Source organism: Balaenoptera physalus, assembly GCF_965194825.1.
Source record: "Balaenoptera physalus genome assembly, chromosome: 11".
In the NCBI taxonomy this organism is placed as follows: domain Eukaryota; kingdom Metazoa; phylum Chordata; class Mammalia; order Artiodactyla; family Balaenopteridae; genus Balaenoptera; species Balaenoptera physalus.
In genome coordinates, this window is record NC_138896.1 from 65432810 (window position 1) to 65448858 (window position 16049).

Sequence of the window (16049 nt, forward strand, 5' to 3'; positions counted from 1 at the left end):
TAACACTAATTTTTGTAGCTGTTTCTTTCCTGAGGGATCTGGAGTGAGAAATCACAGCACCAGAGTGATTCTCCCTTCATCCCACTGGCTTATTTATTGACTCTTCTTACAGTCTGAGCAGTCGTTCTCCCTGAGCTGGCTCTGGAGCGTGGAGGTTTCCGTTACGGTGCTTGGACCACTGTTTGTTAACATGTATGTTTCCCCTGCCAGACTGTCCAGGTATACTGATTTGATCATGTTTTAATGCTCATGTCCCAGCATGGAACCTCCCAGAGGCACTGTGTAATATTGGTGGGTTAAAGTGGGTGATTTTAATCAACTTGCAGGTGGTTCCTTAGAAATGGTTATTGCTCAAGACGAAAACCTCCCAGAAGATGTTGTAAGAGAATTTGGGATTGACCTGATTACTGGATTACATCATCTTCATCAACTTGGCATTCTCTTTTGTGACATTTCTCCTGGGAAGGTAATTCATGAAAGTTTTGATTTCCTGTTTGTGTTTCAATTTATAGGACTTCCTCAAAGATGTTTTTATTTTTAGATACAATTTTGATATAGAACATCTTGAAATTTTAAGTTAACATTTTTTTTAAACAAAAGGAAGTACATAGTACTATACTTTAGGTTCCTATTTAGCTACATATTGAAGTAGCTTTTAGAAAGTGAAGTCTCCCCTCCTTTCAGGGTTCTTTGAGTAATTATTATTGCTCTTGAGGTATATGGTGAATGATGAGCTCAACAGATCGGTAAAATAAGACTCTTTGCTCTTAAATTATAGTACACAGTTATGAGCCATTATTTTAGTTTGATAATGACATTCTTGGCTATGTATGTATGATTCCTGATATTATGGATCAAATATTTTTCTTTTCTCATAAAACTAATTATCCATAACTAAACGTGCTTCAGTGTAGTAGAGTCACAGAACCTGCTTAGAGTCTGAGTCACGTTAACACTGATATTTAGAAGCTGTGTGCCCTGGACAAGTTACCCTTTCTCTCTGTACCTTAGTTTTCTTGCCTGTGATATGGAAGTAGATATTTCAGGGAGATTGTGAGGATTATGTATTATATTTAGGTTAAACTTTTAGGACATTTTCTTAGGGATTGTATGTGTTACTGGTCTTAGCTCCTAGTTCTTTTCCTTTGTTAATGTGAACACAATGAAATGAAAAGTTGAATATTTCCGTGTTAAACATTTTTCTAGGCCATCTATATAAGAACCTAATTAAACCTACAAAAAGCTCCGTAAAAATTCTGTATAACAAATAGAAGTTCTTGTTTGAAATATTCATATACTTGTGTCAAGACTATAACCACTTAACTGCATTACAGCCCTGAAAGCAGCTATAGACTATATGTAAATGCATGGGTGTGCCTTTGTTTCAATAAAACTTTATTGACACTGGAATGTCAGTTTCATGTACTTTTCACATGTCAAGAAATATTAGCTTATTTTCATTTTTCTCCAACCGTTCAGAAACATAAAAACCACTCTTAGCTCATGCTTGTACAAGCTTAGAGACTATAACGTGCCAACCTCTGTGTGGGAGCTCTTTAATGAGGTCTAGTATCATCTCTTTATAATCTAGGAGCTTCAGGCTGATAAGGTAACTTTTATTCTAGAACTGGGGTTGGCAGAGTTCCGGCAGGTGACTGTTTCTCTATATGGAGTTTTACTGGAACCACCCACATCCTTTCATTTCTGTATTGTCAGTGGCTGCAGACTTGAATAGTCAGGACAGAAGCCTTACGGCTTGCAAAGTCTAAAATATTTACTAACTTAAAATTTTTATCTGCCCCCTGCCGGTGGTTCTCAAAGTGTGTTCCCTGGACCAGCAGTGTCAGCGTTACCTGGAACTTGTTAGAAATGCAGGTTCTTAGGTCCCACCCCAGACCTGTTGAATCAGGAGCTCTCGGGGTAGGGACTAGTAGTTTTTCTTAACAAGGCCTCCAGGCGCTCAAAAAAAAAGTTTAAAAGTCACTGTTGCAGACTAACTGACATCCTCAGTATTTGTGACTAGAAGTTGAGGGTGAACTTTAAATTGCTTTTAAGGACCAGAAAGCCCCCTGATCCATTGCCAGGGAGGAAAAGATAAAGGTATGATTTCAACAATTAACAGATGACTTCTAATTGCAAATTATATTAGCAGACTTGCACACTTAACACATGCCAGTCACTGTCGCCCTTTGCATCATGTGTCACCTCAGTCCTTACAACAGTCCGAAGAGTTAAGTATCATTTTTTCCATTGTATAGGTGAAGAGACAGAGTTACAAAGATTAATAAGTAAAGTCTGCAAGTCAGACTGCCAGTAAGTGGTGGACCTAGGGCTCAAATCTAGATCTCTAACTTCAACACCCTAGTCTTAACCCTAAATCATACGTCCTCATTTGAATGAACAACCCCTAGGACAGGTGGGCTTCCAAATCCTCTTTCAACTGTCACTGAGAATAGGTGAGTATAGATTGTTTCATATACTTTCCTCTTTATCTTTCCCAAAAGACTGAGGTTTCTCTCTGTGGTTAAATGATGTGTTTTTCATCTACATCTGAGAAGGGACAATTTAATATTTGATTCTATTACTAGTCAAATGTTGGATTTATGTTTCTTTGGCTTCTTTTTTTAAAAAATTGTAAGCATTTAATTTTCTGAGTTGTGATGAAGCAAGAAAACCAATACTCAGAGTTCTCTAGTGAGATTATAAGAGGTACGGATGGAAATGCAAATTGAATAGAATTTGTTTGTAAACACATTTGTTTTTTAACCTTTATAGATACTCTTGGAAGGGCCTGGCACACTGAAGTTTAGTAATTTTTGCTTGGCCAAAGTGGAAGGTGAAAATTTGGAAGAATTCTTTGCATTGGTGGCAGCAGAAGAAGGAGGAGGTGACAGTGGGGAAAATGTACTGAAGAAAAACATGAAAAGTAGAGTCAAAGGTACGTGGAGAGCTTCCAGGTCAGAACTCCAGTTGTGGGCCGCCCAAGTCACGTGTTTAGGAGATAATGTCCACCTTTTATGTTGCCAGTCAAAAAATGTATTAAAAATGATCAGGAGAAGTCTGGATTTATGGATGGTTTTGTCCAGGGCGTAAATTTTCCGTGTGCCTCTAATGCCGTGTAAGACGCAGGGAACCTCCGACAAAGCCTTATCCTTAGCTTTATCACTGACCACTCATTAGAACATAAGTAGGGGGGTTTTGTCTCCCTTCCTGCTGTATCCTCAGCACTTAGAACAGTGTCTGGCATACACTGGTGGCTCAGTAGATACTCAACATTGTTGAGCAGCTGATATTCTGCAAGTCAGGAAGAGTTTTAAGGGTGCATCCTTGGGAGGTGGTTTTGTCAGTGAGATGGGGCCTGGGCTGTTAGACTGCTGTGCTTGAGGGGAGAGTGTGAAGTCATATTTCTTATAGCAGAACTTTTGATAGAAGTGATAAAGATCTTTTTTCCTTAAGTTCCTGGTGTATGTACTTGAGACTTTGGACCACTGAAACTCTGGTATACTCACCAGGAAGCAAAGGGCACTGAGAGAGAGAGTGGCATCCTTGGGCTTGGTAGTCATATGGCCGTGGATGAGAGGAATGAGGGAAAGGGACGGGGAGCAGCAGGTTAACAGAGGTCCCATAAATACGAGCAAGGAAACTGAACTTGCAGGGCCAGTCTTGAAGTAAGATTTCACGCCCAGGAAGAAGGCTTTCTAAATCCCCAAGTATCATTCCATGGGATGACTGGCATCCTATGAAAATGAGTACTATGGACTATGCTTTTATGTAGAAAACAAGGAGGGCAATATGTTTCAGGAACGTGTATTTGAAATTTTCCTCTTTCGTAAGGGGAAGAGGGCTGTGTTGTGGAGAAATATCAAGAGTTTCTAGCAGTGACACTCGATTACTTCTGCGCTTAATCTAAGAACAGTTCCCATGATGGGCGCACATTAACCTCTTTTCCAAGGGATTGGTGATTTCTCACCTCATGGTAAGAACATTCTCATTGGAAGATGGGAGACTGTGGGTTTTGGCAAGTGCTCTGTTACTGCCCAGCTCTGTGACTTAGAGGATGTTAGAGTACCTTCCAGGCTTTAGCTGCTCTCATAAGTAAGCAAGGGAGCTTTCTATCTCTAGGATTTGGTATTTCTATGTAATACTAAACTCTGTATCAAGTGTACATGATACACACTAGTGCTGTTCACCAAATAGGTCCTGTTCTGTTCCTCTTCTGTTTACATGGTAGGATTGCATCTTCCCTGCCAAAGCTCACCAAGTGTGCGCAGAAGTGATGCGAGTCTCTCTGGGAATTTTAAGAGCCAGTGTTTAATTTGCTACGTTCTTTGCCCCTGCCTTAGTGATTGAGGAAGCGTGGTTGAAATGAAGCCTGGGTCTTGGATGGACTGACTGTGAGGGTCGAGGCCCCTTGGCTGACCTGTGAGGGACGTGTAGTTTCAGTTATAAAGAAACCTGTGTGGTTAAGTCAGTGGGAATTTGGGGTGCTTACTGCTGCATAACTTAACCTATCCTATTCAAAATACTACAATCAAAGGTTCTTTTCTTTCAACTATTTGAATTGTTAATTTAAAAAAAAAATGCACCTCAGTGTGCCACACCTCTTACTCAGGTGAATATTCAAAATCTTTGTATTTTTATATATTCTCAAATATTCTTGGGAAGTGGGACATTAATATTAGGAAACATTAAAAAAATGTGAAATATGCATGAAATTATATTTATGTGCATGTTCTCCCATCTTTTTTCACCTCACCTGGTCTCTCCTAGGTAGATTTGTGTTGGGAACAGGACAAATGCCTAACAAAGCTGTCGTTTCTCCCTTGTTCTTAGGATCTCTGATCTATACAGCTCCAGAAATTGTGAGGGGTACTGACTTCTCCATTACCAGTGACCTATGGTCCTTGGGCTGCCTGCTCTATGAAATGTTTTCAGGTGATTACTTTCTGTTTCAGTTTAAAATCAGAGCTGGACACACACACACAAAGGTTACATCTGGAGTTTTCAAAGAGTTTACCTATAAGATGTGAAAAAGCTAGTTTTCCTAAAATTTTCTATGTACTGATTTTGGCTGACTTGCTTGGTGTCTAGGCATATGCAGATTTGTAGGAACTTTTGACATGGAAGTATTTTTCATGATAATCATTTGGAATGTTGAAATATGCCTAACTAATCTGTCTAACTGATTATTAGTAGAAAATCTTGTAAAGGTACCTGTGACTGTGAATTATCAGATGTATCCAGTGGCCCATGTATCCAGTGGCCCATGTTACAGTGGGCAGTAACTATAAAAATATATAGACAGTGTGCCTGGTATGTACTAGGCATTCAATAATTAGTTATTGCTATATACATATTTTTTCCTGTAAATTATGCAATCCTGAACTATCTGTAGTTGAGATTTATTAAGAATTATTGGTAACAGCAAACTCTTGTTTAATTTTGCAAGTTTTCATATGATTTCAGGAAAACCTCCGTTCTTCTCAGAAAGTTTCTCAGAATTAGTTGAAAAGATTTTTTATGAAGATCCTTTGCCACCTATTCCAAAAGGTAGGATGTTTTTATTATAAATGCAGTTAATTTACTTCTTACGTGGACTAAAGTTGCACTTTTATCCCCAAAGTGTGTTTTTATTGATTCATAACCCCTCAAATTTATATTTTCTAAATAGTCACAAATTGATATTTTTAGAAATTCTAGCATTCCTTTTGCCATTTTTAAAAAGATACTGAAATGGAAAGCAAAGTACTACTAAGACTTTCCCTCATTTAAAAATACAAATTATCTTGTGCTACTGTATCAAAAGAAGTCTGGTTCAAAGATTTAAGAAACTCAAACTTTTATGTCTTTTTTTGGTGTGTTCATGTGTATGTACCATTTACTTAATATGTAGTCATGTCCCATGTAGTTATTTCTATTTAGTGCTTGAATAGGAACAAATCAGGCATTTCTCAGTCCTTATCTTGATGAATCAGAATGCTACCCAGATAAGCTTTTAAAGTCTTTTAAGCTAGATATGGTTGTATTTTTAAAGTGTTGGCAATTTAATCATACAAATTGTGATTAATGTAAGTCTACCATTAACAATTTTAAGAAAAGAAAAAGAAGGTACAAACATAATAAAACACTTTGCTACACACCTCAAAAGATGTGAATCTTAAGTCACAAAGATGAAAACAGGACTTTATGAAAAATAAGGTTGTGAGTTTTTAAAGAAAAAAAATCCTCAGTAATTGAAAGAATAGAAATACAGAATATTTTCAATATTTTAAGAATCATCCTAGGTGAAAAAAAACAAAACTCTCGATATTTTGAAAATGGTCTGTATTTCTTAAAACAAAAAGCATTTCTTTTTTATTAACTTTATTTTAGTTTTTGTAGAAATCAGTCATTCCTATCTCCTATAATGATGACTTCTGATTTTTTGTTGTTGTTGTTTTAAGTACTCATAGTACTGAGTATTGTTTTCTCCTATAAGTTAAAGATTTTTATGTAGGGAAGAGAAATCTGAGAATGAAGATATCAAAGGTCTGGTCAAGATACCACTTGGCCTAAGCGTAATTATTTCACAGGGACCTTGATCAGGCTGTGGCCACAGTGCCTGACAGCACCATCTGTTCTGATGGCTTTGGCCATTATCTTCATGGCCACTTCTTTTAATGATAGACTGATAATTTGACCATGGTATGTATCTTTCTAATATAAAAAGACAAAACACTTGGAGATTAACGGAATTGGAGATTGTCATAATATTGTGATGGTTATTTTCCTGTTAAAAATCTTTAAAATAAAGAGAGATTGCAAGTACTCTCATCATAGTATATTATAAAGCAAAGCTGGTCAAGTTAAGAGAAAATGGTCAGAAAATGAGGCATAATTAATAGTTGAAGACCAAGGGTATGAGTTTGTCAAGCTGGTGGTCCTTACTGGGGTTGTTCAGTAAGGAGAAAGTTTCGAGCTTAGTCAGAACTTAGTTTTTGAGATTCGTGTTTTTTGTGGTCCAGGGAAAAGTTTTTAATTTTTGTGTCCTGCCCCGCCTAGCCCTCTCCTGGCATTAAATGAAGGCTGTAATTGTTACTGTGTATTCAGTGTTCTCTTAAAAATAATTTATGTGCTTAAAATACTGTTATTATAATGTTGATTCAGGGTGTGTTTTCAGCTACTTATCACTTTTTTTCTTTTTTGGGTATTCCTTTGTGTATAGATTCTTCTCATCCTAAAGCTTCTTCAGATTTTATTAATTTGCTTGATGGTTTACTTCAAAAAGATCCTCAGAAGAGGTATGTATGGGTAGTACTTTAACGTGAATGGAGACTGGAATCCTTTTTTCCTTTAGTGTACTTCTAACACTGTACTGGTCTTAATATAGAAAGAGCTGTTCAAATTATCTTTTTTGAAAAAAAAAGAAATCTGAGTTTACATTGAGTGGCTGCTCTCGGTTTACAGGTGTTTTTAATCATGAGGAATTTTAACTCTTTTAATGTAGCAAATAGTTGCCTCATAGGTTGACAGATTTTCTTGTAACTCCCAAATCCAAGAGGTACATTCCCCGCGCCCCCGGCCCCCCCCCCCCCACCCGCCGTTGTGGATTTCAGGCTAAAACTGTCTTAGCCTACTCAACTAGGGATGATACTGTCAAATACTTAATGTAATAACGACTGAGCAGTATTTCAATGCGATGTGATTTATGATAATCCTGTCATACTGGGAATATCAAGTGACAGGATAATAGGCACAGTGTGAATTTTCTGTGTTGCAGGGATGGCAGGAAGTTAGAAATCCTTATGGTGTGGAGTGGGGGAGGGCAGGAGGGAGTGGGGAGTGAACGGGGTCGGGGTGGGGGGTCTCCCTGGCCTGGGAGACAAGAGAAGCTAGGTTCTGGTTCTGCCACTAGGTATCCAGGGGTTTTAGGCAAGCATTTAGGGTCTCTGCTTTAGGGTATAAAATGAAGAATAAATTTAGTGTAGCATGTAATGTATCTTCATTAAATATAACTGAAAAACTGCAGAAGAAAATGTTGATTCTCGTATAAGTTGTAAGACACTCCTATGCTTACAATAGAATGCTTTTAGGATCAATGTTATTTTAGTGGATACCTTCCCAGACATATTTGGATAAGATATAAATATACTTAATTTAACTTACTTTATTTAGGATTTGTTTAGGACACATTTCCACGTATTTATATCCCATATTAAATACTTTTTTTGCATACCTGAGACCACCCCATAATCTAGTCTTTTTCTCTCTCTGTATTTGCTTGGTTATTTTAAATGGCTGCTGAATGTACATGTAATAACCTGTAATAACAACATTGAGAGCTTTCTTGATTTAGGGTATCATATACACTGACTGCTACAGTAAATATCCTTCTATTTTTTTTGTTGTTGTTCGCTTAGGCAGTTATCACCTTTGGATAATTTTCTTAAGGTGGGGTTGCTGGTCAAAAGCTAAGAACATTAAAAAGTTTGACACATTTGCTGCATCCTGGGAACACGAGTGGGTTTATACCTCCAGCATTAGAAATTTCCTTCCCCCCCATTGTTACCTACAATGGGTTTTGTTGATCTTATAAATTTTTGCTAATCTAATGGATGAAAAAAATTCCATTTTATTGGTAATTTTAATTGTTAGTGAATATTAGGAGCCCTTTGTATAAAAGGAATATTATATGTGGTTGCAAATTCTCTCTTTAACATTTGTGTTTTAATTTTGATCAAGGTAGTTTTTATTTCAGTATGGAAATTTTGAACGATTAAATGAATCAGATACAAATTACTTTTTTGTTTTAAAATTTTAGTCGAGCTTAATCATTCTGAGTTTGAGTATACCTCAGGTATAATCTATTTTATTTATTTATTTATTTTTTGGCCGCCTCTGCGGCATGCGGGATCTTAGTTCCCCAACCAGGGATCAAACCCGTGCCCCCTGCAGTGGAAGCATGGAGTCCTAACCCCTGGACTGCCAGGGAAGTCCCCTCAGGTATAATCTACTAGTAGTAAAATTTGATGCTTTGATAGTGAGTCTGGGTTTTAAATATGGCCTGAAGTCATTTTAAAGTGGGTGAACTAGTTAGATAACGTTTTGACTTCTAAAGAGAAGCGTGACTCTGGGTAGTCATGAGGTTGATAATCTTGTTTATTTCTGAATGAAGTTCTAAAAGTGAAGTTCCAAAAAGAATGTGTGAAACAAATTTGATATATGTAACTGGGGCATGTCCTGGGAATTCTCCATGGTAAATCATGTTAAAATAGATTTTTAATATTTGTGTTTTATAAAGATTAACGTGGGCAGGACTACTGCAGCATTCATTTTGGAAGGATGCTTTCACTAGAAAAGATCAGGACTCAAGCACCGAGGATTCCAGCGTCAGGTAGTATAAGCTTATTTTTGTGTGTGGGGCATGGTTATTAAACACTTGTACCCTTGCTATTCTATTTTTGCAGCATCAATTACATGAATTTCTATGCCTTCATGATAGGTGAAAATCAAGCATGTGTTTAATTAAGGGTTGCTTAAAGAGTTTAGTCATGACATTTTGTATTCTTGATTTTGCTCATTTTCTGGTCAATTGTTTATCCAGGCAGGGATTTAGTACGGTCGTCATTACTTGTGTTCAGCTGGCTTCCCACCTTGTCAGCACATGGTAGGATCTCATTTCCCCTTTCAAGTTAGGTGCAGTCATGTGACTTGCTTTGGCTAATAAAATGTGAGCAGAAGTGACCTGTGTTATTTCTGGATAGAAACTCAAAGAGCCACTGTGTGATGTGCCACATTTCTTTCTCTTGATGAGGTAATTGGGAAGAAAATGTCCAAGTGGAGTTGCTGTCAGGCTTGGTCTTTAGTGACCATGATGAGCATAGCTTTCCTGCCAGCCTTCAGTGGCTGTGTGCACGCATGAGACACAAAGCTAGGAGATTCTGAGTTCTAGGATTTGTGCATTACGTGTTACCACAGCACAACCTAGTTCATCCTGACTAATCCACTTCACTTTTATTATAAAATCTTTTTAGCCCAAGACAGTTATAAAAGTGATGGTATTTTCAAAAAATTAATTAACTAATTTATTTTTGGCTGTGTCGGGTCTTAGTTGTGGCATGTGGAATCTTTCGTTGTGGCACGCAGGCTTCTCTCTAGTTGTGGTGCACGGACTCAGCAGTTGTGGTGCCTGGGCTTAGTTGTCCCGTGGCATATGGGATCTTAGTTCCCTGATCAGGGATTGAACCTGTGTCCCCTGCGTTGGAAGGCGGGTTCTTAACCACTGGACCACCAGGGAAGTCCCAAAGTGATGGTATTTTGAAAAGAACAAGGTGAGAAGTAGATGAATAGAGGCAAAGTCCAGATAATTGACTCCCCCTCTCCTCCATTCATTCGTTGGTAAGTGGTTGTCTGATTCTTAATTTTAATCTTGTAAATTCAGTGTATTGGATAGAGAAGTCTGAATTCTATTTAAGGTCTCTCCCAAACTTCGGTTTCTGTGATCCATTGAGCTTCAACTGTGTTTTCACATTGTATTAGACTCTCTGAAAAGTACAGACAGCTGGGCTTAGGACCTGGTCCATCAGTGTCAGCAAATCCCAGGACACCTTTCACCTTAGTTTGTCATCTTCCTTTTAATCTGTATGCCTTTTATTTCTTTTTCTTGCCGTACTTCCCTTGCTGGGACTTTTTCGGTAAGGTAATGAATGAAGAGTGATGAAAATGAACACATTGCCTGGTTTCTGATTTTAGAATGAAAGCATTCAGCCTTTACTTGTTAAATACGATGAGCTGGAGGTTTTGGTAGCTTCCCCTTTTCAGTTTGAATGAATGTTGAATTTTGTCATTCTTTCTGTATCAGTTGATACGATCATGTGGTTTTTCTTCTTTAGACTCTCATTATGGACTCTTACATAAATTGGTTTTCATATATTGAGGCAGCCTTGCCTTCCCACAATAAACCCCACTTAGTCATGGTGTATTATAGTTTTTATGTCTTGATGGATGTGTTTGGGACCAAGTAGCAGTAGGACAAGGAGAGAGGAGAAAAAAGAGAACAGAGCAACAGGGATTTGCCTCACATTCTTGGGGTCATAACTCTCTGGCTAGAGAAGAGAATGTTCCTCCTTCAGGGTTTTAGGCACTGGCCAGAAGCGGCTACTGTCCCCTGTAGCTGCTGCAGGATTACCTGCAGGCTGGGGAAGGACAAAATGGAAAAAGCAAAAGCAAAAGAACAAACAAAAAACTAGGGTGTTTCCACCCTAGTTTCCACCCTAGTTTCCACCCTCCTCTGACCCTTAGGGGTCCGCTTTCCTGTTCCTTGGAACAGAAATAGAGGGCTTCTCTTGGGGCTCCTGTGTGTACTCACTGCTTTTGGGTCCAGGTCGAACAATACTGGAAGGGAAAAAATAAAAAGGAAACTCACTACTGGTTCACTGATATCTTGAGTTCTGGTTTACTTCTCCGATCTGCCTGCTGTTACTTATTTTTCAGGGATAAGGTTTATAGGCTTCTTAGCACAATACCTAGCATGTAGTAAGTGCTCATTTTAGCTCCTCAATGAAAAATATTACTTTTCTAACTCGCTAGTTGTTTTTTTTTTCTGGCCACGCACACAGCTTGCAGGATCTTAGTTCCCCGACCAGGGGTTGAACCCGGGCCCTGGCAGTGAAAGAGTGGAGTCCTAACCACTGGACCGCCAGGGAACTCCCTCTAACTCAATAGTTTTGCCAAATGTCCTGTGCAGTTTAGGTATCTTTTCCAACCTCTTGTTTGACAGAGAAAACTCTACAGAAAGCTCAGTAGTAAGCTTGATTGTGTTGGGTTTCTATTGTTGAACAGCAGAAACCTGGAGTATTCTGGGTCACAAGATGCCAAGGAGCTTCTGAAGAGCCCTCATTGTGGACAAGCAAAAGGGGAGAAGAGTGGTCAGCAACTCAGTCACGCCTTCAGACTAGGTGAGCTTTCATTTGGCACTACTGAACTCAGAATGCTATTTCTGAGAGTTCCTAATTTGTGTTACCTTTCTCTTTAAATCTCTGTGTACGTCGTGCCCTGCTCATATTTTTGTTCATTGATGGATATTGTTTTACCTTCCTGCCACAGAAAATCCATCTGAGTTGCAGCCTAAGAGCACTCTTGGGGGTCAGTTGAATGAGTCCATGTTTCTTCTCAGGTATGTAAAATGACAGAGCAGTAAGGGATCCATGGGAGATGAAAGTGAAATCTTCTTAAAGTGTCTGTTGTCTGGCTGGTAAACCATGTTACACAGAAATAAAGGACAGGGATAAATGCAAATTCCAGTCTCACTCTACTTTCAAAGTTACTGTTAAGTGCTGGCCAATGGAATGTAGACTTTGCTATGTATTTTTAAAAAATTTTAACCAAACCACCTTATTTTTCCTATTTATAAGGGTTAATTAAAACTTTTTCATTTTGTACTTCTACTTCAAATAAAATTAAATTTAAAATTGCAGAACTCCAGCTTTATTTAGATAAAGACTTATAGAAAAAGAACAGGCTGTGTTTTTATTTAAATGTCGTTTTATCTGGGAGGCTTAAATAATATTTGCAATCATTGAAATAATAAAATCAGAATGGTATTTAAAGTGATTAAGACCAGTGTATTTAAAATTTTATTAATGTGTAAATATTGTGTTATATTTTATTTATAGTTTTACTCTCATAGAGAAATAGTTTAATTTCATGACATAGGGGTTATAATGATAAACTAAAATTTCCTGATTTGTTTTACCCATATTTAAATATAAAGCATGTTAAATTTATTTATATATTCCTGATTTGTTTTACCCATATTTAAATATAAAGCATGTTAAATTTATTTATATATATCTTAGGCATTTTAAATTCAGTTTTTTAAAAAAAATTTTGTACAATCTCTGGTATATTTTATGACCTAAGTAAGTCCTTGTTTAATGAATGAATAAAAAGGCAAGTAAATGAAGGAGGGGTGATATTTGGAAATTTGAAGGAATTCATCAAAAGAGACCAAAATGATGTGAATGGAAGAATTTATTAAAATGCAAAAGACTCAAAATCAGAGACCTGGGTGTAATGGAGTGGTCCACAGAGTATGGCAGCCATTGATAAGTGTAGGAGGAATCATTAAAAATAGATGCAGAATATAACTTGTTGCTTAAGTAGGTACCAAGGTAATTTTCCATTTCAAACATTTTATGAAATAAAATTGTAAACATTGTCTATGCTTTGTAGAATATCTGTTCTATTTTATTATGTTAATCCTGCCTAGATCAGCAGACATTAAAAAAATAAAATCTTTTTTTTTTTTAGGTTTCTGGTTAAAACAGAAAATACTGTATATAGCATAGAAGCTCCAAATAAAAAAAAACAATTACCCAGGAAATTACTTTGAAAACAGTTTTTTTTTTTTTTTAAACTTTTTTTATTGCAGTATAACAGAAATACATGTAGTTTGGGAAAAGAAAAATTGCTCATTTGTAATTTTTTTTTTAATTAATTAATTTTTGGTTGTGTTGGGTCTTCGTTTCTGTGCAAGGGCTTTCTCTAGTTGCGGCAAGCGGGGGCCACTCTTCATCGCGGTGCGCGGGCCTCTCACTGTCGCGGCCTCTCCTGTTGTGGAGCACGGGCTCCAGAGGCGCAGGCTCAGCAGTTGTGGCTCACGGGCTTAGTTGCTCCGCGGCATGTGGGATCTTCCCAGACCAGGGCTCGAACCCGTGTCCCCTGTATTGGCAGGCAGACTCTCAACCACTGCGCCACCAGGGAAGCCCTCATTTGTAATTTTTGTTAAATTAATGATGTAAGTACTCTCTTAATGGTTAATTTTAAGCTACCAACAGTTTGACACTTGACTCACAAATTCCTGTTTAACAATTGGCCCTCATGAACTAGGGTGAACCAGCTTTAGCACACCACTAAAACATGTATACAGAAAAATGTACAGATCATTAGTTTGTAGCTCATTGTATATCAGCAAAGTGAACACACCTACCACCCTGATCAGTAAATATAATTATACCTTTCTTTCTTCCTTAAAGGTGACCACTGTCCTAACTTCTAACACCATAGCTAACTTACTTTTGGGATTTATTTTATTTTATTTAAAGGTGATTTATTTTACTTAAGGGTGGCAGTGGGAATAGTCATAGATTTCTAATACAAACCAAATACAAAAATCAAACAACCATAAGAATAATGAACATCTAAATATGAAAAGCTAATCTTTTAGGAGAAAAATAAGGAGACTATCTTTTTTTTTTCCCAATGGTAATGGATATATAAGGATATTGACAACAACATTGGAATAGCAGAGGAATTGAAAATGCTATACATTGATCAATGGGAAACTAGCTAAGTTAATTATATTGCATATACACAATAAAATACCATGAAGAAAGCAAACACATATATAGTCTTTGGTTGAACCATATACCATTCTAAGTGCTCTACATTACATATACTATCTCACATAATTTCCCAACAATACTACTACTATCCCATTTTACATATGAGACAAGAAGTTAAGTAACATGCCCAAGATGACACATATATATATATTTTTTTCTATGTCATAATATTGACATTAAAAAAAGTAGTGTCATAAACACAAATTAGAGTTTAAAGTTTTTAAAATCTAACAAGATCACATAGAATCATCATATTCTACCGTTTTTCATGAGACGTGTTTTTTAACCCAGAAAATAGTAAACAGGATAAAGTTTCTGAAATGTGAGTAATGTTAACTGGTGTGCATTTTTCAGTTCTCGTCCTACTCCAAGAACCAGCACTGCAGTGGCATTAAATCCTGGTGAGGCTATGACTCAAAATTCACCACAGAAGACTTCTCCCTTGACTAAGGTAAGCAGGGATGGAATTTTCTTCTTTCTTTTTACGTAGGGTACAGAGACTCAGAAGAATAATTGCAAGTTAATCTCTGAACTATGTTTCTAATTGCAAAATTTACAACTACGTCATCTTCCTTGATTATCACTGGTTTTTCTAGTAAGTACTCTTAAGAGAGAGGTGCTTCATAGGTGTTTTTTTGATAACAGCTTTGTTGAGATATAATTGACACACCATATAATTCACCCATTTAAAGTGTATAATTCAGGGGCTTTTAGCGTAGTCACAGAGTTATGCAGTCATCAGCACAGTCAGTTTTAGAATGCTCGTCATCCCGCAAAGAAGCCCTATACTCATTAGCAGTCACTCCTATTTTCTTCCAGTTTCTCTACCCTCTTGCCTGAGGCAACCACTCATCTACTTTCTGTCTTTATAAATATGCCTATCCCAGACATTTCATATAAATGGGATCATACAATATGTGATCTTTTGTGACTGGCTTTTTTCACTTAGCGTAATGTTTTTAAGATTCATCCAAATTGTACCATGTATCAATACTATATTCCTTTTTACTGCCCAATAATATTCTGTTGTATATACCACATTTTATTTTTCCATTCATCCATTTGTGGACATTTGGATGGGTTTCCCCTTTTGGCTATTCTGAGTAATGCTGCAATGAGCATTTGTGTACATCTTTGTGTGGATGTGTGTACTATGCTGCATCATATGGTAACTGTTTAACCTTTTGAAGAACTGCCAAATTGTTTTCCAAAGCAGCTGTACCATTTTACATTCTCAGCACCAGTGTATGAGGGTTCCAATTTTTGCACATCCTCACCAAAACTTGTTATTATGTCTTTTAAGAAAGTGTGGTAAAATACACATTACATAAAATTTACCTTTTTAACCATTTTTAAGTGTACAGTTTGGTGGCATTAAGTACATTCACACTGTTATGTAACCATCACCACTATCCATTCCCCCCTCCCCACCCCTCCCCTCAACCCCAACCCCTGGCAACCACTGTTCTACTTTCTGCTTCTATGAATTTGCCTAGTAGCCTTATATAAGTGGAATCATACAATATTTGTCCTTTTGTATCTGGCTTATTTCACTTAGCATAATGTCTTCATGATCCATCCATGTTGTAGCGTGTATCAGGAATTTCATTCCTTTTTAAGTCTGAATAATATTCCATTGTGTGTATGTACCAATTTATTAATTCA

At 37.2% G+C, this 16049-nt stretch overlaps 1 protein-coding gene and 1 long non-coding RNA gene across 3 annotated transcripts in view; one reads left to right on the forward strand and one right to left on the reverse strand.

The window, feature by feature from the left end:
* LOC309637811 overlaps positions 1 to 16049 on the reverse strand; it is a 203931-nt gene that overhangs the window by 24345 nt on the left and 163537 nt on the right. The gene's annotated exons all lie outside the window — the stretch shown is intronic.
* ULK4 (unc-51 like kinase 4) overlaps positions 1 to 16049 on the forward strand; it is a 545664-nt gene that overhangs the window by 20468 nt on the left and 509147 nt on the right. Inside the window, exons 2-11 of one of the 2 annotated variants that reach the window (XM_082412746.1) lie at positions 113 to 219; positions 327 to 466; positions 2776 to 2938; positions 4834 to 4935; positions 5467 to 5550; positions 7205 to 7280; positions 9281 to 9373; positions 11821 to 11936; positions 12085 to 12154; positions 14739 to 14835. In XM_082412746.1, the coding sequence (XP_082268872.1) occupies positions 195 to 219; positions 327 to 466; positions 2776 to 2938; positions 4834 to 4935; positions 5467 to 5550; positions 7205 to 7280; positions 9281 to 9373; positions 11821 to 11936; positions 12085 to 12154; positions 14739 to 14835 (966 nt within the window). In that variant the 5' untranslated portion in view covers positions 113 to 194. The remainder of the gene's footprint in view (positions 1 to 112; positions 220 to 326; positions 467 to 2775; positions 2939 to 4833; positions 4936 to 5466; positions 5551 to 7204; positions 7281 to 9280; positions 9374 to 11820; positions 11937 to 12084; positions 12155 to 14738; positions 14836 to 16049) is intronic. The other variant, XM_082412745.1, reaches the window with a different exon arrangement.